Source organism: Artemia sp. Qi Xiang Cuo, chromosome 20, assembly GCF_049724085.1.
Source record: "Artemia sp. Qi Xiang Cuo chromosome 20, ASM4972408v1, whole genome shotgun sequence".
Lineage (NCBI taxonomy): Eukaryota > Metazoa > Arthropoda > Branchiopoda > Anostraca > Artemiidae > Artemia > Artemia sp. Qi Xiang Cuo.
The window spans coordinates 18,686,599-18,711,586 of NC_142813.1; the positions used below are offsets into that span (position 1 = coordinate 18,686,599).

Genomic DNA, 24,988 nt, shown 5'->3' on the forward strand with positions numbered 1-24,988 from the left:
TTGGAGGATATATCCCTTTAAAAGTTCTAGTCCAAAACGTGATTTTCACCTAATTGAAATTCAACCCTGCTTAGAGAAAACTATTGTTTTGTGGGACAAAATGCCAGAAATGGGCACTTTGTTGTTGCGTCATCACCCTTTGATACATAACAGGGCATTTGATCTTTAAATTTTAATGATCACTCTTTCGCCAATACACGACCACTGGAACGACACAGTCACCCCAGGAATAAAATACTAAAGGAAAACTCATGATCAGAGCCGTAACCAGGATTTTTTGTTCAGGGGGGAGGGGGAGGTAGGTACAAAAAAGATCCTCTGGTGGACTTTGTCTAACGTTCTCAAATAAGTCGAAGCCCGCACTAATAGCTTGATGCCCCGTTAGTCAACCCCTTGGGAACGAGGACGCGTCCACTAAGTATATTGTTGTCTCTTTAAGGGACATTTTTATTCTTTTTTTTTAGTGCCATTTTAATATAAGCCAAGTATTTATATAAATCATAAGTTGGTTGAGTCGATTCATATTCGTAGAGACATATTACAGGTTCAATTGGGTTATTGCTACTCCAGGAAGGTCTAGATTCGCGACCTTCCTTCTCAAGGCGAAAACAAAATTTTGTATTTTTGTAGATAGTAACTTTAGAGTTCTCATGATGAGTGCCATGATGTTATTTTTCCAATCCCCCGCACACACCCTCAGAAAGAACTGTAGTTGGAGCGCAATTATGAACGACTGTTCATAAATTTACGAAACCTCAATTGAACCAGTTTAGTCAATTAAGCGCTAAAACAGGGAAATTTTTTAACATTTATACATTAATATATAAGTGCATGGGCCGCAATAAGTAGATTTCGATTACGAACAACTGCGCAAAAAAAAATTAACCGTACTATCTTACCCATGAATGATCAAAAATTAATACAACTACTAACATCTCACTATAGCATCAAGCAGCCTGAGGCCGACACAACTAAGCACGCTCCTTCTCCATCCCAATCTATGCAAAGCCTCCCTCTTTACACCCTCCCAAAAAAGTTCCAATTTCCTTTAAACCTTTCCCTGCGAATCCTTCCACCCCATTTGGGAAACGGCCTCCCTTTTGTTTGGCCCTAGACGCTTGGCCGACAAGGGCGATATTTGGCAATCTGTTATCGTTCATCCACAGAACATGCGCTAACCATCTCAAGCTGCCTCTCATTATAGCCCTAGAAAGTGGGATTGAACTGCATTTTCATACAGCTTACAGCTTGAGATATGGGCAGTCGGTGGGGTACCCAAAACAATCCGTAGGCGATTTCTCTGGAAGACACCTAGCAAATCCTCCTCCGTTTTTTAGATCACCCACGCTTCACAACCATACTAAACCACTGTCATCACTGTAGCTTCCAATATTCTAATCTACGTTCGCAGACTTATTACTCATTCATGGTATGTGGGTAATAGAGATCCCTCCACAATGTTACAGTTGCTTGCTATTCAAGTGGCATCAACTGGGGAGAGGGGATGTAGAGGTGGCTATGCCCTCTACTTTGTTGACCCCGCCTATATTTTGGAAAATAAGTTTTGGGGATTATTTTCACAGCAAAATACCCCTTTTCAATTTTCTCATTGAAGAAACGGAAAAACCACAAATTGCTTTCCCTCCCCCTACAAAATTTGTGCAAATTAACACCAGTATCTTAGCCTAGAATTAGCTTAACCAATAAAACTAGCCTAGTTCGGTTAGTTAGCAAACGATTTATGAAAAATATTACAGGAGCTGTGAGGTAGAGTATACGAGAAGGGGATTTTAAACCTAAGTTTTAAGTTTTTCGACCATGAAGATTATGATGCTAGCCTTTATATTCTTCCTAGCCTTTCCAATCCAGAAATGATACCCAAAGTTCACTTTTTGGAAGCCATAAGGCACTTTGATGGCGCTATAGATTGAATTTTAAGAATTTCATAGATGAAGAAATTAGCTGTTAAACGAGCCCTTAAGCAGCTCTCTATGATGTTCCAGTGCCCAACTAGCGGTGACAAAAAAAAAAGAAAAGAAAGATGACATATCAGTGCTACCCAAGCAAAAAAAGGTGACTTTCATTTTTGTTAGGGTGGGGACTGAAATTTACTTGTATTAGGTTTTCAACAATGGAAAATCCAATGGTGTACTTTTCATGGCGACCGAACAACATTTTTAAGAGGTTTCAGGCTCTTTTTTAAAATTCCTGTAAATTTGTTTTCAAATGGCTTACTATAAAATTTATTCACAATGACAGTTATAATTCCTGAATCCCTGAATAACACCTGAATGTCATTTGTTTTAACTAGGCAGTTTTTCTTAAGCACATTTTAAACTTTTTGTTATTACAGGCCCTGGTTTTCCTTTACTAGGTTGCAGTTATTGCTTTAACCATGAAACAATTGTCCTTTAACAGTAGTAGCAGTTACAGAATTTTCTTTTGAAAATTAAAAAACCTGTCAGGCTTGACTAAAGAATCAAGGATCCCAGACATTTTGTGACCACCAAAGTCCACATTTCAAAACACAATTTCAATATTTCACATCTTACCAATGTTCAGCAAAACTATATAGTTCTAGTAGGCAGAAAAAAGCTGTTAAAGACAAGAAGTAAATAGTACTGAGCCAAAAAACCCAGTCACTCAAAATTAGTGTCATAAATATTCAATTGAAACATCATTCAGAAGTGTTATAATGCTTACCTTACTCAAAAAATGTTTTAAAAAGCTTCAAAATATTATTTAAAGACATTTTCAAATACTTTAAAAAGGAATCAAGTATATCTTTGAATTCATTCACGAAAATTGGGCTCAATCTCTTTCTCCCCCTTGTGCAGGATCTGCAATGGTGGCAATGAAGCCATAGACCTTTCTCTCTTTGAGAACCGTGTTGGCTCTTCCCACAAGAAAGAAGCTCAACTTATTCTGTGCCATGATTTCAAATCCCCAGAGGATCGTATTCTCCTATAAAAGCCGAGGAGAGCCTAATCTTTACTAAAGAACTGATATTTAAATACTTGACCTTATGTTTTAAGTGTCTATCAACAAAGATTACATTTAACAAACATATGACATTAATTTCTAACAACCCACTGATTAACGTTAGATGAAAAGAAGAAACCTATATAGTTATAACTTATAAGTCCACAATCAAAAAAGGAAGAAGAAGATAGAGCTCAATTTTGCCTGGACATGAATGAACAAAATGAAGTATTATGAGGAGTTGAAAAGTGGATACTTCTAGTTTTTTTTGTTTTGTTTTTTATTATGAATTAGACTTACTAAAACTTTCAGATATTTATCTTCAATGTGAGTAAGTTGTTTTAATACTGACAGGACAACTGGTCTCAGCTGTTTCACTTTCACTACAGGAAAACTTTTCTTCAGAAGTTCTCTCAAACGCTTCTCTTTATCTGGATCATCTTTCTCTCCAAGTTCTGCAATTTGATTCAAAAGCTTCTCCCTGAGTTCTTCCATGACTGAGTTATGAAAATCCAAGCGTCTGATATCGTGCATATCCAGAAGGGGTAACATTGGACGGAGTGATGGTAGTAATATACCATTTTCGATCTAAAACAAGTGGAAATTATATGGTAATTTTTAAATAAAATAGCTTAATTATCAATGAAACAAATAATCTTAGCTTACTATATAAGCAAACCTACGTACTAGAAGAGAAGGAGAAACAATTTTCCCTCCTGAGGCTGATTCAAAGCGCCTGGTATATTGAAAACCTTATCCCTAAAATATCCTTTTGGTATTTTTAACAAACCCTGCCCCTCTCTCCAAACCACCTTCCAAAAGATCCTTGCATATCCCTCCCCAAAGAGGTAGTAGTGGCAATCTTTTCATGGTGCCCAGAGAAAAGAATTGGCAGAGGAGGGGGAATTCCCCGCAAAATTATTTTGCACCCTGCCCATTAGTTAGAAAAATAGTTTTTTTGTATTTTCCTTCAAAATGGCATTTTTGATATTTTGACTGGAACAAATTGAATAGAACAAACAAAATTAACCCACCCCCCTAATTTATTGAATTGACACTACTGGTGGAGTCCTTGAGTATAGTAAGTCTCCTAATATCTATCCACAAATATGGTCCTACAACTACTAATTTCGTTTACTGTCTTTCCTCCCCAGTGTCTAGCCATAAGGCATGATATTTTGGGGGTACTCTGCCAAGGCTGGAAGGACTGAAACCAGTAATGTCACTAAAAATCATGCCCAGGGGGGGGGGGGGGAGATCCTTCCGGACATGTGAAGCACAAACCATGTTCATGTTTCAATCCGTAGTCTACAATATGCTATTTGGGAATTCCTAGCCAGTTTTGAAATTTAAAAACCTTTAAATTTCATAGCCAGTTTTAATGTGATAATGCTGATATTTTACCTCTCAGAAAGTATATTAGGCCCATGTAAAATCTTGATTACGTTAATAATTGTATCCTTTTTTTTCAGTGATCATTGCTTTGGTTGCTCTAACATTCATGTTGAGGTTGGCTTGAAGGGGGGGGGCAAAGTTGTCAGCATTATCAGACCTATTTTTTTCTTAATCAGAAATAGAGTAAACCATAGACTGGTCTCATATAGAACAAATTATATACCAAGAGTAACACTTATAAGTAACGAAAACAAAAACTATAAACTCCCTAATAAAACAAGAAAACAAAAACGAAGATACAGTACAGCAAATATACTTTTCATGGTCCTAGGTATTGCCTTTCATAAAAAGAGGTCTCAATTAATGATTTTTTGAAAGCCCCAACATTATTCACCAAAACTAATTGGTGGGGCAACGTGCTCCATGATTTTACTGAACGACTTACAAAGGAACTCTGTCCAACTTTCCTTGATACCCATGGCTGGTACAATTTTAAAGAGTTCTGCCGCGTTGATGGATAATGACTGAACTCAAAGAAATCTTCACAAGACACATGGTCAATACCCTTTATGATGTTGAAAGTGTTGACAATGTCCATTCTGTCCCTTCTGAATTGCAGAGATGGTAAGCTCAGGCTACTCAATCTCCGCTCATAAGGTAGGTATTTCAGATAGGGATCAAATTTGGACGCTCGTCTTTGCACCTTTTCAATCACCAGTGAATCAGATTTTCTAGTCGGATACCACACAGATGAGCAGTATTCAACAACAGGGCGCACCATTGTCTTATACAATGTGGTAAAACTTCTCAGGTTAAACCTTCTGAAAGCTCATTTGACGCAAAGCAAACCATAGTTTGCTTTACGCGAAACAGCTGATGCTTGCTTATCAAACCTCAGCTGATCAGCAAAAATAACACCGAGATCCCTATTAGAGTTAACAGGGCACACCGACACGTCACCAATGAAGTACCGGTATGCCACATCTTTCGCAAAGTAATGCATCACATGACATTTCTTCTGGTTAACAAACATATAATTTAAATTAAACCATTTGAACAATACTTCCAAATCTTCCTGTAGAAGTGTCACATCAACCGGGGAGGTGACACCTCTGGATAGCTTTACATCGTCCACAAACATTTTAATGGTGCTGTGTCGGATTACCTGCAGTAAATCATGTATAAATAAACAGAATAAAACTGGTCCCAGGCAGCTACCCTGAGGGACCCCACTTAAAACTCCTCACCCTTCAGATAGTGCCTCACCAACCTTCACTTTCTGTGTCCGATTAGTTAGGTAATCCTTAATCCAAGTCATGCTTCTACATCCAATCCCATACTTTCGACATTTTTCCACCAGCAAGAATATTGAAACCTTATTGAATGCCTTGCAAAAATCAATATAAATACAATCAAACTTTAGGCCTGAATTAGCCATCTTTTGAAAACGATTGACTACTTCCGTTAACTGCGTGTTACACGATCGATTTTTTCGAAAACCATGCTGTGCCATGCTCCACAATTTATTTTTTTCAAAATAATTTTGGATCCAATACACAATTACTTAATCCATAATTCTCGAAAAAATCGACATGTTCGAGATAGCGCGATAATTCGTAAAATCTAACCTTGGTTCAGCCTTGTGAAGGGGTTTTGTGACTGTCTTTTTCCACGCATCAGGGCACTTACTAGACTACAAATAAAGATTAAAAAGAAATGCGAGTGGAGCCGCTGAATAAGAACCCAGTTCTCACAGAATAACATTTGAGACACCCTTTATTTCAAGGGCTTTATCAACAGAAAGCTCGTCAATAATTTTTTGGACGAGCTCAGGCGCTACATCAGAGCCATCATATTGTGACTCATTCTGTAACCCAGAAGCTTCTGGTGCCAGTGATAAATTAGATATCTTATGGGTAGCAGGATTAACGAAAACAGATGAAAAGGTTTCGTTAAAAATAGCTGCTTTTCTTTTATCATCATCAACAGTTTCACCAGTGACTGGGTCATTGAAGACCGTGGACGATGGCGACTGCTCTTTTTGCCCCTATTCACATACTTCCAATACCTTTTGGACAACTTTGCGCGCAACTAGTTATCGACGATTCCACTGACTCAGTGTGTGACCGCAGGATCATCGTTGCCCTATTTCTCACCCTCTTGCAAGCATGCCAAGATTCATCAGCCCTAGCTGATAAATAAGCTCTCCAGTGTCTATTTTTCGCAGATATTGCTTCAAGGACAAATTTTGGCAGATTATTACGTTTTTTCATACCCTCTCTAATAGTATACCTTGGAATAAACTTCTCACATCCTTCTACTAATACTTCACGGATAAACTCAAAAGCTATATCTACATCAACAGAACAACGCTGAAGCTCACTAACAATATCAACATAATGTACAAAATCTCTAAATTCGTCATAACTACCTCTAGAATATTCATATAACAATTTCGACTTCTGATTTAACGGAATGATCACACTAACGTAGAAAGGCAATACCACTTGATCCCTTTTACCTAGAGGAGGGAGAAATTCCAAAATCTCTAGGTGAGCGTTGGGTTTAGTTATAATACGGCCTAAGGTAGATGGATTCATTCCATTTCGAAACCTATTGGACTCAGTAACATGCTGATGGAGAAAGCTATCACCAAGTGTCTGTACTAGTTTATGCCTGAAACTCAAATCAGATAACGTTGTACTGTGTGATAAGCAATCTATACCAGGAGCATTAAAGTCGCCAACGATCACAATTTTAGACAAAACTGACGAAAGATAGACAATTGATTAAAAAGTAGACATGGTTTGGGCTTCAAATGTCCAGGAAGGTTCCCCCGCCCATGGGCTTGATTTTGACAGACATTACTGGCTTCAGTCCTTCCAGTTTTAGCAGTCACCAGGTAACAGCTGTTTAACACATTATCTCCATCTCAATTTTACACCCTGTTAAGTTAGCATTATCTCAGAAACCTACCTGCTGTCCATAATTTTACTTTCCCAGGTTCCTTGTTACAAACATCAATAGCCTGATTTTCAACATATTCAATCTTTCCCTAATGAAAATTGATAACCCCTTTTAATTCATAAGACTTCCTCCTCAAGTCTACTCCCATGTAAAAAAATCCAGTCGAATACTATTTTTTTTTTATGTTACTATTTTTTCCTAAATTAATTAATACCTCCAACCAGTAACATTACAATGACAACATATGGGCAAGGGCAAGATCCAAAAGTTTCCTCCATCCTCTTAAGTTGATTACGTTTTGCTGCTTTCATTATTCCCTACATCTAAACACTGCACAAAGACAGACCCAATGGAAATAATCAAAGCCTTTGCCAACAATCTTTTTAAAACTTTTGTTCTTACTTTTCCATGAAATTACCACAGCTGGTAAGTTCCCAAATTCTAAGAAATTAGCTTTTATTACTCCCATGAAAAAAGAAAGGTAACAAGCAAGATTCTGAAGATGTCTGAACTGTTACACTTGCTCCTATTTTCTCCAAATCACACAAAAACTTTTCAGCTGAGAGGTTGAAAACAAAGATAATCCCAAATATTGACCAGCTGCAATTTGAAAACTTAAGTTCTACATTTATTACCCTCTATCTGTAAACTCTGTCTCTGACTAAATGGGCCCTATTTCATTCCTTGCATAATACTCCTTGATAAATTTTATTGATGATTAGTTGTCTTAGACACACATTTTAAAAATTATAAAAGAAGCCAAATGGATATCCTGGAAAAAATATGATATGAAGCTATAACTAATGGTATGACAGTCAATAATTTTATCAACAATTTTAACAATTAGTTTCCTTAAGATTCCACCTTCTTTCATCTACCCAATCCCCCATGAAATGTTGATTAGTATTATAAAGTTACCATCACAAGCAATTTAAAATGGCATTACCACACTAATAACATCTTAAAACACAAAAAGCCACATTTTCCTTCTTTAAACTATCTAAAAATCTAAAAGTCCTAAATTTCATTGTTTCAAAACATATAAATGTTTTTACTTTTATAACTTTAATAAATCAAATAATATTAACATTTTGATTACTAAATATCAGTATATGTGTGTTAAACTGACAATGCACATTCATTTGTATTTTTTCAGTAAAATGCAAATTTTGTTCTGGCCTTGGGAAGGCATAGGGGTTTGGCGCCCAACTTATGTTAATTTCTGCTCGTTTTGAGTTTGACTGGGTTAATAATTGTAATTTCTGTTCGTTTTGGGTTTCATTTATTTGTCGATGCTGATTTGTGGTAGTTTCACGCTTGGTAGATTATTTGATTTTATTTTTGCTCATGTTTTGTTTAATGGAGTTCTTTACTTTTCTTTGAAAAACTTATTTTGTGGAAAGTTTTTTTTAATTAATTTCTGTTTGTTTTATATTGACACAGTCTTTTCAGGGAAAAAGAAAATAATACTTTAAATCTTTTCAATTTTTTTAAGACTTTATAGTTTGGCCTGCTATTTGTATGCTGGAGAAAAATTTTCAGCAATTTTTAACCACATACACCTTTTTAAAAATCTGGACACAAATAGTACTGTTTAATTTAGTTTCATACCTCCTCTAGTTGTCCTGAAATGAAAAACTTGATACCATTTGGAAAAAAAAATCTGTTTACTTTCTTTGATAGCTTGGATACACTTACGCTATTTTGATTTGGTTAAATTTAAGAGCAGAAATGGGAGGGTTGGCGTGGGAGGTAGGGAGTTGAAGGGGGATTAGTTGCCCTCAAATCACTTTCGACTATTAAAAAGGATATCAACCCTTTCTATTTTCAATCGAATGAGCCCTTTTCGAAGTTCCCACGCAACTCCTTTGATACAAAGTGCCCTGGTCTAAACAACAACAACAACAAAAAATAATACATTATACCCACTTCAATCTTTACAATAAAAATTTCAAGCCTTCCAATCACTTTCGACTATTAAAAAGGGCACTAGGCCTTTCGATTTTCAATCAAATGAGCCCTTTTGGAAACGACAACGCTTTCTATAAACACCTTATATGCCCCCGGGGCATAAATTAAAAACCCATACCCTAAGGTCTATGGTGGGCGTGAGAGGGGCGGTAGTTGCTCTCCAATCACTTTCAACTATTAAAAATGACTCTAGCCCTTTCAATTTCGAATCAAATGAGCCATTTTGAAGTTTCTACGACAAAACTTTCAATAAAAATCTTATATACCCCCAGGTCATAACTTATAACCCTTGCCCTAAGTGCTGAGGGGTGTTACTCTCAAAGATCTAACTTCCAGAACTTTCTACAACATTGAACAAAATGGCTACCTGAAAATTTTAATTGGATGTGTTTGGACGAATGGTGGACGTGAGAAGGGGATTAGTTACGCTCCAATCACTTTTGACTATTACAAAGGGCAATTCCAATTTACAATCAAATGAGCCCTTTTTGAAATTTCTATAACAACTTTCTATATAAACTTTATATGCCCCCAGGGCATAACTTACAATCCTTGCACTGAGGGCTCTGAGGGGGTTATCATCCTAAAAGACCTAATTTAAAGAACCTTCAACTACGTTGAACAAAATGGCTATCTCAAAATTTTGATTGGATGTGTTTGGGAAAATGGTGAGTATGAGAGGGGTATTAGTTGCTCTCCAATCACTTTGAATTATTAAAAACGGCACTACCCCTTACAATTTCGAATTCAATGAGCCCCTTTGAATTTTCCACACTTTCAATGAAAACCTCATACGCCCCCAGGGCATAACTTACAACCCTGGCCCTGAGAGCTGTGGGGGGAGGGGTTGTTATCCTTAAGGACCTAATTTCCAAAACTTTCAACTACGTTGAATAAAATGGCTATCTAAAATATTGACTGGATGTGTTTGGAGAAAAGATGGACATGAGTGGGAGGTTAGTTGCCCTCAAATCACTTTTGACTATTAAAAAGGGCACTAGCCCTTTGAATTTCCAATCGAATGAGCCCTTTTTCAAGTTTCTACAACAAAGATTTCAATAAAAACTTTGCATGCCCCCATGGCATAACTTATAACCCTTGCCCTGAAGACTGTAGGGGAGTGTCCTGCTCAAAGGTATAATTTCCTGAACTTTGAACTGCATGGAACAAAATGGCCATCTCAAAATCTTTATTTGGTGTGTTTGGGGAAATAGTGGGCGTGGAAGGGGTGTTAGTTGCTCTCCAATTACTTTCGATTATTAAAAAGGGCACTAGCCATTTGAATTTCTAATCAAATGAGGCCTTTTTTAATTTTCTACGACAACGCGTTTTATAAAAACCTTATATGCCCCCTTGGTATAATTTACAACCCTTGCCCTGAGGGCTGTGGGGGGAGGGGGTGGTCATCTTCAAAGACCTAATTTCCAGAACTTAAAACTACGTTGAATAAAATGGGTATCTCAAGATTTTGATTGGATATGTATAGGGAAAAGGTGGGCATGAGAGGTGGGTTAGTTGCCCTCTAATCACTTTTCGACTATTTAAAAGGGCACTAGCCCTTTGAATTTCCAATCGAATGAGCCTTTTTTAAAGTTTCTACAACAAAGCATTCTATAAGAAACCTTATATGCCCCCAGGGCATAACTTACAACCCTTGCCCTAAGGGGGACTGTCCTCAAAAACACAATTTCTATCTGGAAATCAACTATGCTGGAAAAAATGGCTATCTCAAAATTATGATTGGATGTGTTTTGAGAAATGGTGGGTGTTGAAGGGGTGTTAGTTGTCTTCCAATGACTTTCAACTATTAAAAAGGGCACAAGCCACTCCAATTTCCAGTTGAATGAGCACTTTTCGAAGTTTCTATGACAACTTCTTCAATACAAAGTGCCCTGCTCTAAAGAAAAAAAAATTAATAAATAATACATTGTGCCAACATCGTTCTTATATGCCCCCAGGGCATAACTTACAACCCTCGCACTGAGGGCTCTGAGGGGATTATCATCCTAAAAGACGTAATTTCCAGAACGTTCAACTACATTGAACAAAATGGATATCTCAAAATTTTGATTGGATGTGTTTTGGAAAATGGTGGGCGTGAGAGGGGCGTTAGTCGCTATCCAATCACTCTCAACTATTAAAAAGGCACTAGCCCTTTCTATTTCCAATTAAATGAGCTCTTTTGAAGTATCTACAACAATGCTTTCAATAAAAACCTTTTATGCCCCAGGGCATAACTTACAACCCTTGCACTGAGGGCTCTGAGGGGGTTATCATCCTAAAAGACCTAATTTCCAGAACTTTCAACTACGTTGAACAAAAAGGATATCTCAGAATTTTAATTTGATGTGTTTGGGAAAATGGTGGGCATGAGAGGAGCGTTAGTCGCTATCCAATCACTTTCAACTATTAAAAAAGGCACTAGCCCTTTCAATTTCCATTTGAATGAGCCCTTTTGAAGTTTCTATGACAATGTTCTTAATAAAAACTTTAGATGCCCCCAGGGAATAACTTACAACCCTTGCCCTGAGGGTTGTGGGGGGAGGGGTTATCATCCTTAAAGACCTAATTTCCAAAACTTTAAAAATTTTTATTTGATGTGTTTGGGGAAAAGGTGGGCATGAGAGGGGGGTTAGTTGCCCTCAAATCACTTTTGACTATTAAAAAGGGTACAAGCCCTTTGAATTTCCAATCGAGTGAGCTTTTTCTGAAGTTTCTAAGACAACACCTTCTATAAAAACCTTATATGCCCCCAGAGCATAACTTAAAACCCTTGCCCTGAGGATTTTGGGGGAGTGTCCTCCTCAAAAACATATTTTCTATCTGGAAATCAACTACGCTGAACGAAATGGCTATCTCAAAATTTTGATTGGATATATTTGGGGGAAGGATGGGCGTGGGGGGGGGGGGGCTAGTTGCCCTCCAATCAATTTCAACAATTAAAAAGGGTACTAGCCCTTTGAATTTCCAATCGAGTGAGCCTGTTTTGAAGTTTCTACAACAATGCCTTCTATAAAACCTTATATGCCCCCAGGGCATAACTTAAAACCCTTGCCCTGAATGTTGTGGGGGAGTGTCCTCCTCAAAAACATATTTTCTATCTGGAAATAAACTATGCTGAACAAAATGGCTATCTCAAAATTTTGATTGGATATATTTGGGGGAATGATGGGCGTGGGGTGGGGGGGTAGTTGCCCTCCAATCACTTTCAACTATCAGAAAGGGTACTAGCCCTTTGAATTTTCAATCGAATGAGCCTGTTTTGAAGTTTCTACAACAACTCCTTCTATAGAAACCTTATATGCCCCCAGGCCATAACTTAAAACCCCTTGCCCTGAGGGTTGTGGGGGAGTGTCCTCCTCAAAAACATATTTTCTATCAAGAAATCAACTATGCTGAACAAAATGGCTATCTCAAAATTTTGATTGGATGTGTTTGTGGGAATGATGGGCATGGGGGGGGGGGCTAGTTGCCCTCTAATCACTTTCAACTATTAAAAAGAGCACTAGCCACTCCAATTTCCAATCGAATGAGCCCTTTTTGAAGTTTCTATGACAACTCCTTTGATATGAAGTGCTGGGTATAGAGAACCAAAAAACAACACATTGTTCTTTACTTAAGCAGTGCTAGCATGCTGCCTATGATTGAATTATCAGTTTGTTAAAATAATCAAAAATTCATTGCATATATACAATTTTGAGTATATATTTCATACCCTGTAGGCAAACTATTCAAATATGGTTTACCTGTTGCAACAGATGTTCCTGATATACTGATACAATAGTTCTTGAGGAACTTATGTCCTTTAAAACTAACAAATCTGCTAGTCCTAACCACATTCATTCTTGTATCCTACATGAATGTCAAACAATCTTGTCTTAACCACTTTCTTTGCTATTCAACTTATCATTGAATCTTTATAAACTAACACCAGACTCAAAAACTGTTCATATCTTTCCAATATTTAAGAAAGGTAGAAAGAACCTTGCTGAAAATTATCAACCTATTAGCATGACATCAGTGGTTGCTAAGGTTCTAGAAAGAATAGTCAATTCTGTAGCTATCCAGTGTCTTGAAGCAAATAATCTCTTCCACAGCTCACAGCATGGCTTTTGTTATGGAGGATCTGTTGATATCAATCTCCTAGAAATGTATAACCACATCAATAAGTTACTTGATATTCTTCTAAAGCTTTTAAGAAAATTCGTCACAAATGAATTGCAATCAAGCTTGAAGAGAAATCCATGCTCTGGATCCTTGATTTTGTTCACCAGCAATCTCAGTATTTTCAACTATTTGATGGCTCTGGTAACTATATTCTTTCTTCTTCTAAACTAATTTAAGAAACTAAACTTCTAAAAATTAATGCTGACAACTTGAAGCATCATGGACCAACCTTGTCATGTGAAGACCATTTTCTTCTACAGAGTAATCTTGGACTGCTTGGCCAATAGGCTGAAGCTTGGCTTCATGAATTCAATGTTGCCAAGTGCCTTGTCATTCACTTCAGCAAAAAAATCTTGGTAATTTTCTCTCAGGCCACCCAATCTCCTCTATAAATGATGGGCAAGATCTTAGAGTCATAATTGACAATGAATTAAAGTTCTGTACCCATGCTAAGAAGTCTACTGTTGATGCTACTTCAACTCACAAGCTGATAAAGCATACCCTTTCTACTTGCTTCTCCAAAGTCATTAGTCTTCTGTAAAAAGGACTAGTTTGACCCAAGCTCAAATCTGGAATGTTTGTAGCCTTCCTATATTTAAAAAAAATAAAAGTTCTGAAATGCATGCAGAGACATACCACCAAAATGACATCTGGCATGCAAAACTAATTCAAGAGCCAGAGATCATTGACAAACTTATTAAGCACTCTGCCCTGTCCAGAGTCTACACTCAATTATATTCTTCAAGAATTGTTAAAAATTAGAACAAACTCTCTGATGGGACATGGTTAACATAAGCAACAATATAAACAAATTCAATTGTTAACTCTAGAACTTCACAAGGAAAAATCCTTAGATTGTTCTAAGCTGTAATTTAAGATAAGTATAGTAAAACCCTCAGTCATCAGCCAGTACCTAATCTTGGTCAGATATTCTGATTAAAAAGCATCTTTCTGTAAAAAAAAGACCACAGGGTCCTACTTTTGGACATTATGTGTATAGGGTTAGATAGTTGTAATTAGGTGATTGTTAGGACTAGTTGGGATTGGCTGACTATAACCTTAGAAAAAATCTGGTCTTTCAAATTTTAAATTAAGATAAAATTTATCACTATACAGTAGTTTATTTTAAAACACCCAATTATTGTGGTTCACAACACTTGTCTTAGATTAAATCTATCCAAAGTTGATTTATCTATGATTGGTATATGTTGTTCTAACTTTAGGACCCTGTGTCAAAGACTAGACAACATTTTCTAAGGTTAGGCTCAAGCTTTAAATGTGTGGCCAGGATTAGCCTCCCCTGTTGTCAATCAGTTAAAGAGCTAAATCCACTGTTAAAGAGTGGATTAGCTGGCCAACTACAGGGTATATTTCCCTGTTTTAGGAAGAGTTTCCTTCTGTCTGAGGGGATCTACCACTAAAGTGCTGGTAGGCCTACATAGACTAGCAGGCTGAGAATGAGCTTTAAGTACATATCGTCAACACCAACAATATAATATCAGATATTACCTGGAACTCTTCAATAGCCTTTAGAGGATCATTGCAGCTAGTTAAATTGTCCCTCAGGTACTCCCTTCCAGGAATCCCTAGGACTTCAAGCCCTAAGGGTTGCAAATTGGAACCTGCCATGTTTTGTAATTTTGAAATTTAGCGGTCACTTATCTCGCGTTCTAAGCGGTTTCATAATTTTCGAATTGTGTTCAAAAGCAATCACAGAATATATAAACCTTCACGCCAAGCATTATACCATCTTTCAGAGTGCAACTCATGCTCTTTTTATAGTTGTATACATCCTTTCAGAATGTCCCCGTTTCACAATTGAGAGAAATATCCTAATCAGAAAAATTGACTCATTAGGTCTGAAGACGTCCACGCACCCCCCCCCCTAGTTTTAGGTTTTAGTCGTGTCATTAAAGATGAAGAGAGATATATTAGAGGCATTGGGAGTTTTTTTTTGTCTTCAACAAATATTTTCAAATGGTTGTAGTTTTCATTGTATCAATAGGATGTGTTTTCTTTTATCAGTTGCGAGAGGACGGAAGAGAAAAAAAATGATTTGACATTTAATAAGTGTATAATTGATAACTGTATAAATATTAGTTTAGTGATGCAGGGGACGAAATTCGAGCGCATTTTCTTTACAACAACAACAGATAGAAATCTATAGCAATTTATAATTCACTTTTAATGTACCAGAACTAAATAAAGTACAACTCTTTCTTTCACATATAGTAAATTCCTGGAACATTTATTTAATAATCTAAGCTAACATTTTGTTAGCTTAGACTAACAAAATGAGTTTGCAAAATTATATATTTAAAAAAAAAATATATTTTGGTGTTCAAACCGTGCTGAATAGAGAAAAATAGTTATGATTATTCAAAACGGTATTGAAATCAATAATTATAAATTAACCAAATTAATAGATAATTACAATTATATGATAAGGTATAGCACCATACCTTGTCAAAACACGTTCATCATGGTTTTGATGCAATGCAATTTCCTCATCTTAAACAATGCCCTGTATGACTCCCAGGATAAAGCACTTTATAGTGATAAATTCTGTTTGTCTACTCCCAAACATGACAAAACATTTGAACAGTATTTTTTCCCAAATTGCCATCAGTAATTAAATAAAAAAACTCTTGCAACCACTTTAATTTCTCAAATTAACTATGTCAAGTAGAAAAATGTCAATAAACATATACACCGCACATAGTTCAAAATATCTCAGTAATCCAAATTAAATGATGGCTCGGGATTTTATTTATATTTTTGCCTGCTCTAAAAAAATTTAACATTTAGTTTTTTTTTACATTCTTTTTTAGGCCCTGAAATGACGCGACAAACTTAATTTGGGTGAGACTACGGGTTTTACAGCCAACAATACATACAAGGGTTTAATGGTTGTCGTATGATATTGAATTTTTTATTATATTAATTAAAAACTGTTTCGACTAAAGAAGTTTAAAAAAAAAGTAAAGAGCTAGATTAAACCAAAGTCAAAAGAATAAAAGTCAAAGAACTTTTACAATGTAAAAATCCCATAAAGCACTATGAGTAGATGAAAGAGACTCCAAATGAACGAAAATTACAATAAATAACCAGGTCAAACTCAAACCAAGTAAAAACTATTGCTGTAAGAAGTGAGACTATCACCCTCTGTAACTTTTAAAGTCCAGAGAATAATTTCAATCCTCTTTAGTTAGTTTAATCCTCTTTCTGGTAGTTTCTGCTGGTTTTCAGTTTAATTTGACTATTTATTGTAATTTCTGTTCGTTTCAGATTTCCTCTGTTTATTGACAGGGATTTATGGTAATTTTAGGCTGAACAAAATATTTGACTTTATTTCTGCTCATCTTTGATTTTCTGTCGCACTTCACTTTTCGTCCAATGTCGGAAAAAATTTGAAAGATCTTTGGGATTCAGAATCTGAAAGATCTTTGTGGTTCTATAGGGCTGATGAATTTCTAACCCCAGTTATGTTACAACCTTCAGTGAAGACAAATATTAATTAACTATCCTCTCCACATGCGCTAACAGTTTCAACATAATTCCCTCAGCATTTTCATAGATATCGTAAATATACCCTTTAAACAACCTTGGAAACATATGGTATATTTTGATTTAATTAAATTTTCCTCTCAGCACACCCTGACAAATTTTGATTTAATATCTATAGCTGTTCCTAAGATATTGCAGATATGTCCTTTGGACAAAATTGGACCAATTGTCTTTTGTTTTAGTTTACGATGTCCTAAAGTTCTGACGTAACATCTTGAGTTTTCTGTCAAAACTACCAAAAAGTTTGTGTCGCAAAAAATTTTATGGAAAAAACACTAAAAATAGAATATATACAATCCAGATTTGGGTCTTTCAATTTATTTCCAAAATCTTTATGTTTTTGGACAAGCATATAATCAGTGTTTGGACAAGATTCAAGGAAAAAAGTACAAAGAATTTCAATACTTGCATGACTGAAGAATTTACCAGAAAAGTAAGCTTTTTGTGGTGATTTAAATCAAGTGAAATTTCAAATAAATAATATCAATTTGCACACAATGTTTGGACAAGATTCGATTGTCTAAACTTATGGGACTATGGTTCTTTATAGCTATCTTGAGACGTTTTTACTCATGCCAATGTCTATATAGAATATAAATATCGTGGCATAGCTCCGCACTCAGTGGCCAGCTTCTTTTTACTATACTGATCCCACAGTAAGCAACAAAATCCCTCAATCCATCATGTCTAGCAAGATCAGTTCACCTTGGCCCGTTCCGCTAATGAGCAAGTTCATACAATTAGACAGCTGGCGAAGAAAACTCTAGAATTTAAAAGGAAAGTGTATGTTGTATTTACTGATTTTATATCTGCCTTCGACACCGTCGACAGACATTTACTGAGGCTGATTATTCAAACTACTGGTGTGCACAAGAAAGCTGTTAATCAGCTTTCGGAAACAGTACTAAAATAACACTGCAAGCACTGTCATTGTAAATGGCAAGCCCTTCTCATGTTTCAAGTTAAAATAGGTGCTCGGCAAGGCTCAACAGCTGCGCCCTAACTCTTCGACTGCGCCATAGACCATGCTCTCGACAAAATACTACTAATGCAGCCATTTGTCATCAATTTTGCAGGAAAAATTATATTGGATGTCAAATTTGCTAGCGAAGCGTTACTAGCATTTGATAATCTTGGCGAGTTCAAACTGTGATGGAAACAATAGCGTCTGCAGTAGAAAAGCTTGGTTTAAAAGTAAACTAGTCTATGATCAAGATAATGTCCGTGGACATTTCGCCATCCAATCTCCTAGCATAAAAAAAATGTGTGGTCAGAACATTGAGAAAATCAAGCAGTTCACTTACCTTAATTTAACTGTCTTCTGAAATGGAAATTTAGATGCAAAGATATCTGCAAGGGTGGCAGAGGTAAATGCCACCTTTTGAGAACAATATTTCACAATTCGGCAGGGTTTGGAACTTGGAAGTTCTCCGGTCTTTTAAACTGTCACTATCTTGCTGAGCAGCTCAATATTCGCTCGCTGCTTAGGTATGACAATCTACTTCGCCTGTCCACTCAAACACCCTCCCAAATCTTCTTCGATTCTCCAATCCTCTCCGAAAACAGACCCCTTTAACTTAACTAACAGCGCAGACGTCTGGTTCCTTAATTCAACTGTCTTCTGAAATGGAAATTTAGATGCAAAGATATCTGCAAGGATGGCAAAGGTGAATGTCATCTTTTGAGAACAATATTTCAGAATTCACCAGGGTTTGCAACTTAGAAGTTCTCCAGTCTTTCAAATTGTCACTATCTGCCTGAACAGCTCAAGATTCAACCGCTACGTTGGTATGGCAATCTACTTCACCTCTCCACTCAAACACCCACCCAAATCTTCTTTAATTCTCCAATCCTCTCCAAAAACAGACCACTTTTAACTTAGCTAACAGCACAGACGTCTGGCTCCCACTGCGCTTACGACGCTTCCATGCAACAACTTCAAGTTTTACGTTCCGAGACGAGAATAAGTAAACCCCTTGTTACTTTAAAATATAAATATCCCAAAATTCCCTGCTAAAAAATGGAACAAAACTGGCAAAGAACCATTTCTATTTCGAATTCAAGGTACAAAACTGGCAAAGTCAAATTTTTCTACATTAAAAAAAAAACCACGAGAATATAGGCTAATAATTAGTATAAAATAAGGCAAGTTTCTAGATCTAATCTTTGGACCTCGGTATAATTGTAGTCATTATAGCGAAATTGTACAAAATATATCCAACCCATGTGAACTTTTAACAAAAAAAATAGATCAATAAATATAACTACGACTTTTTGCACTGCATTTGGTAAAAAAAAAACTTTAGATCTAGGTTTTGCAATCAAAGCCGCACAACCCAGTAGGCTATAGCCCAGGTGATAGCCTTTTCAGATCTGTAGAATATATATTGTTACAAGAAATTGCTGTAAGATTCGAGGAGAAGGTCAAGATTTTGAAGTACCAAATGGAGTCATTTTTGAATAAGATTCGCATTTTAGCCAGAAAACCAATAAATCGTTAAGTCTATTTTTAGGCAAATTGCCCATTCGAGCTTCGGACCCACTTGAAGCTAATAATTTTTGCAATTCAAAGGGGCCCAAAACTTCGCTAGCCGAGGGGTCTACGAGGTCTTGTTCAATCCACACTTGGAATAGAGAAATAAACACTTAATGACTCTACCAAATAAAGGGTAAGTTACGTTATGTAGCGTCCAAAATTTCCTGGATTCAGGAACTACACGAATTGAGGGCTTCAGATTTTTCCAACAAATTTAAGATTAATAATGAACAACTGACATTTTCTATTCAATCAAATTTGATATCATGAAAGTACAGATTAAACCCTCTAAACTCTTTTTTTCACAGGCGTATGAGCTGGGTTTTCTTTAAACAATCATCAGCTAATTTCTCATTTTTTAGTGAATCGTCCAATAGGCATGAGTTACTGATCAAATTCACTTCGAACTGGTAGCGCACCCTAAGTTTTACTCTCAAATGGTGAATAGTTTTTTTTTCTAATTTTAACGTAATGCTAAAAGCGCAGTTGTTCACAACGGGATCAAACTAACCCGAAGGAAAATAGCTGCAATTTGCATGAAAACTTGAACTCTAAAAGTTAAATAGGGTTTTAAGATTCCTTAAGAAAGATGGTCTAGTTCTAGATCGTCTCGCTAGTACGCTAACGTCTTAAACAACATTAAAAACTTCGAACAAACAAAAAAAAAAAACACGTGAAAACACTAAATATCAAGACCAGGTCGAATAAAGCCAGTAGTTTTCAAGAATAAAATGTTTCATATATTATTTACAACAAGACCACTTATAAAGAACGCTTCCTTTAAGACCCAGCTCAGATGAATGTCATAACCAAATTAGTAATAATTTTAGTATAAAAAATCAAAATAAATATAGTGAAAAACTCAGTGGCAAAGGGAGACTGAGACAAACGAGAGAGAGAGAGAGCGAGAGAGAGAGAGACAGAGAGAGAGAGAGAGAGAGAGAGAGAGAAAGAGAGAAAGAGAGAGAGAGGGGGAGAGAGAAGAGAAAAAGGATGAAGTGGAGAAAGACAATGCAAGAAGGAAAGAATGAGAAATAAAATCTCTGCATATAAATTAATCACGTTTGACCACTAGGTTTTCAGTAATTGTGAGCTTTGATAGGTTGTGAATAAAATTAGCTTTTGCTTGCTTCTGACATTTTATCTTAGCTTAGCCCCAATGAGACGTTGCATAACTTTTAAGCGCATATTCCCTCTAAATAAAAAAACAAACAAAAAAATATATACTTAAAACCAGGAATTCTCAGTGTGGCTCAATATTAACCTCTTAGCACTAAATAATGGCATAAAAGGGTAGCTAAGACTTTAGACTAGGGCCCAGTGAGTTTTATCAAGCAGATACAGTGTGAATGTACATACAATAGATATTTACATTGCTTGTTCATATTTAATTTCGTACAATTTACCAATATGGAAAATGCACCTTTGGTGATATTACCAAAAATTTTTTGAATCACGAATGTTGATTCCAAAGCTGTTGAGGAGTACCCATAAATGAAAAACATTAAATCATTCCTATTAATAATAGAAATTTAATTGACAATTTACACCAGGAGTTTATTGACAACTTTCTTCTGTGAATGCGTATTTCAGGCTATGCCACTTGTCCATACGTGTTTTTATAAATCAGTTTAAAGGTTCATCACTAAAATGTAATTCTGCGAATTAAATTTTCAAAACAGCTGCCTAAAAAGCCCAAATATTAAAAAAAAATTGGTGTATAAAACTAGCTACAATTGATCTGAACCAACACAATAACAAAAACAAATTCAAAAGGACCTGACGCTTAGAAAACACTGAGAACCCCTAGTTTGAACACCCTGTGAACTTGTGCATATAACACCAATATGAAATTATTTGGCACTCAAATCAAACATATGTACAAATAAGTCCCTTTAGTACATCCACATTATTTTTTCATAAATGAGCCGAGCAAATCCATCGGAAGCGGAAACACAATGGTTGAATTCTTCTCGGCGGAAATGGTGGTCAGTGTCTGCAGGTATCGTAGCTAAAAGAGAGAGAGATAGTGAGACAGAAAGAAAGGTTAATAAGATTTAATACACAAACTATGGGTAGGTTGGGTAGCGTAGGTCAAACCCAGAAATATATCAACTTACTATTTCACAAGAAGTCGATCAAAATAGAGAAAAATAAAATTTAGAGGTTCTGGTACAACAGGAAATTTTTCGGTACTATAAAAATTTTCCGGAGATTAAGCTTTTATTTAATCCTTTCTGCTCGGAAATCTTCTAAAATTTTATTGTTCCGAAAATTTTCTTCTGCAATGGCTAATTTTTAGCCTGCTGTTCAGACGGTACAAATTAATCTCTCATGGTACAATTTTAGTTAGAAAACAGGTAGAGTTTATTTCAAAGTGTTGGGAACGCTATTTCCCACAGTATTTGTAAAATTAGTCTCGTTGCTTCCCAACCATCACAAAAAAAGAATAGCGTCTTTTGTTGAAAGATTGGGAGATAAATTTGGAACTTTCAGAAAGTTATTTTTTTCACTAATCTTGCGCTTGACGAAAGGGGCAAAATAGGCTAGTTTTTTAATAATCTGAAATCTGAAAAGACCTATAATTATGAAATAAGAATATTTATATAAAAATGATGCTTATTAACATTAAAAACAATTATAGAGCATGGTTAATTCAAAAATACAACAACATAAAAACTACAAACAAAACACACCCTTAAGATCAAAAGTAATCTACAAATAGATCACAGAAAATGGTCCCTATGTTACCAGTGCTAACAAATTTTACCAGCTTCATACTTCCTGTAAAACATCTATCACTTAATATAATATGAATTAAGAGATCCTCCCCATTTCCACACATTAGGCAAAAGTAAGGACATATGTTCGACTTCACCTTTCCCATATATATTTTCTTAACACCAAATGACAGAAAAACTTACTCTGGTTGATATTATCTATTTTAGTTCTTCCTTATTGAGCCTTGCCTTAAAATAAAGTTCTCCTTCCATGCTTCCTTAATCCTAAAATGCAGAGAGAGAGAGAGAGAGAGAGAGAGAGAGAGAGAGAGAGAGAGAGAGAGAGAGAGAGAGAGAGAGAGAGAGAGAGAGAGAGAGAGAGAGAGAGAGAGAGAGAGAGAGATAGAGAGAGAGAGAGAGATAGAGAGAGAGAGAGAGAGAGAGAGAGAGAGATAAAGAGAGAGAGATAAAGAGAGAGAGATAAAGAGAGAGAGATAAAGAGAGAGAGATAAAGAGAAGAGAGAGAGAGATAAAGAGAGAGAGAGATAGAGAGAGAGAGAGAGAGAGAGAGAGAGAGAGAGAGAGAGAGAGAGAGAGAGAGAGAGAGAGAGAGAGAGAGAGAGAGAGAGAGAGAGAGAGAGAGAGAGAGAGAGAGAGAGAGACGCTGTTACCTGTTTGGATACCACCCCCCTCTCCAGCCCTAATCCTTTCGTGTTATTCTACTGCCTAGCTTCTCCACAACTTTCTGGAGTGTATCTTACTTGGCTGTCCCATCACTCAAGCACTCTTGGTATGCTGTCTTTAATAGCCTATCTTCTTATAGAGATACTAGTTTCTCTCAACACTTAACCATGCGAAGTATTCTTTTTACTCTTACACTAATCAGCCCTAAATCACCCTTTAAAACTAACCCACTAAACTTTTTGCTTATCGCATTAAACCCATTAAACGCTGGTCTTAAGATACTACTGAAAATATTCTTCATTAACTTGATTAATTAAAATAAAAATTGCACAAAAAGAAGTTTCTCCAGGAAAAGTAAAGAGCTACATTAAACCAAAGATGAGCATTAATAAAGTCAAATAACTTTTCTAGTGTAAAACTACGATGAATCAGCATTAATAAATAAATGAAACACAAAATAAATAGAAATTACAAAAAATAATCAAGTCAAGCTCAAAACCCGCAGAAACTGAGAGGAGTAGGGCGGAAGCCCCCCGTGCCTTCTAAGGACCAGAACATAATTTGTACTCTACTGAAAATTTATACTCTACTGAAACACAATCATAGCCAAAGTTACAGGAAACAGACTAATGAATGTGGATTGACAGTTTAACTAATATTACCGATATTCGTCTCTGAAAGTCTTAATAATTTCGGATTTATTAAAGTTAAAAGAAAAACATACAAAACATGTTTTGTTTTAGTTCAGCACTCCCTTCAACATTCCCTAAAAGCTTCACCTGAATACCCTTGGCGTTTTTGGTATCATGGGCCAAATCTGCCTCCCCCTCTTTCCCGGTAAAAGTACTATGTATAAATAATGGGCAAATTGCATAACTTACAGCCCTTTCCCCAGCGACTGCACGGGGGGGGGGTTGCATCTTCAGAGGCATAGTCATTGGACCTTTCAACTATGCTTAACCAAATGAGTGTGTCAAAATTTTGATCAGATGTCTTTGGGGAGAGAAGGGGGTTAGATGGGATCTGGTTGTCTTCCTGTTACTTTTGACTCTTAAAAAGGGCACTAGAGCTTTCAATTTCTAATAGAATGAGCTCTTTCCCAAGAATCTACGACAGCTTCTTCCATACGAAGTGCGTTGGTAAAAAATCCATAGTGCCTGCTTTGTTCTTTTCTATGGCAGCGCTATTTCGCTGCTTATGGTTAATGTACTTAGGCCTGTATTTCCTAAACTACCTTATAATATACTCCACATCTTAATTAGTCCTCTACTCACCATGAGATCATTATGGCTGCCCCATCTACCCTTTAATGACACCTTGCACCCTAGATATGAAAACTAATTCGAAATATGCAATTCATTACCATTTACATTATAACTTTCCTTAATTATTACATAATGACTTGCCAGTATTTAACACTAAATTCTTCATTACTAAATAATCATGGGCCAAATCTAAAAGTATTGGCAGCTCAATGCCGCTTTTTGCAACAAACATACGCAGAATGTAATACGCAAAATGAACGTCAAACAGAGATTTACCTGACAATTCTAAAACGAATGCTGATGACGCATTCCTTTTTGGAAATGTACTTTTTTGCTTTTGAATTTTAAAGTATTTGTTCATGAGTGGGGACACAACTGAAGAAAATGCCTCAAATTCGGTATTATTTTGCGTCTTTGATTGATGGAAACACAAGATATATTTATACTTAGCTTGATCCCAGAATTCAATTTTAGATACCAACATTTCTGACAATGGTCTTTCTCTGGTTTAAGCTTTTAAGATATGAAGAGTAGAAGACCAAAGTGTCTGACTCATATTCTGTCAAATTCGTCATTTTATTCTGTCATTGTAGCCGCATGGCGATACCTTGAGTTCTCAAAATATGGAGAAAGAAGAATAATCTCTGAAGAGCTTATAAGTCCGCTAAGCCATCATTAAGTACTATTCGTTTTTGAGTATTTGTAATTCATTATGTAGGAAGGGCAAACCTTTT

The 24,988-nt window shown here is 36.1% G+C and overlaps 2 protein-coding genes across 3 annotated transcripts in view; both read right to left on the minus strand.

Annotated features, from left to right (window-relative positions):
* Window positions 1-15,122, minus strand: part of NELF-B (negative elongation factor B) — a 93,993-nt gene extending 78,871 nt beyond the window's left edge. The window contains exons 1-2 of the mRNA XM_089105720.1: window positions 14,992-15,122; window positions 3,283-3,570 (exon numbers count right to left, since the gene is read on the minus strand). Of these exons, the coding sequence (XP_088961846.1) occupies window positions 3,283-3,570; window positions 14,992-15,111 (408 nt within the window). The 5' untranslated portion in view covers window positions 15,112-15,122. The remainder of the gene's footprint in view (window positions 1-3,282; window positions 3,571-14,991) is intronic.
* Window positions 15,123-19,081: 3,959 nt separating this feature from the next.
* The window catches only part of LOC148939964 (stomatin-like), a 68,262-nt gene continuing 62,355 nt past the window's right edge, over window positions 19,082-24,988 (minus strand). For both annotated transcript variants that reach the window (XM_089106399.1, XM_089106398.1), the window contains exon 8: window positions 19,082-21,596. In XM_089106399.1, the coding sequence (XP_088962525.1) occupies window positions 21,495-21,596 (102 nt within the window). In that variant the 3' untranslated portion in view covers window positions 19,082-21,494. The remainder of the gene's footprint in view (window positions 21,597-24,988) is intronic.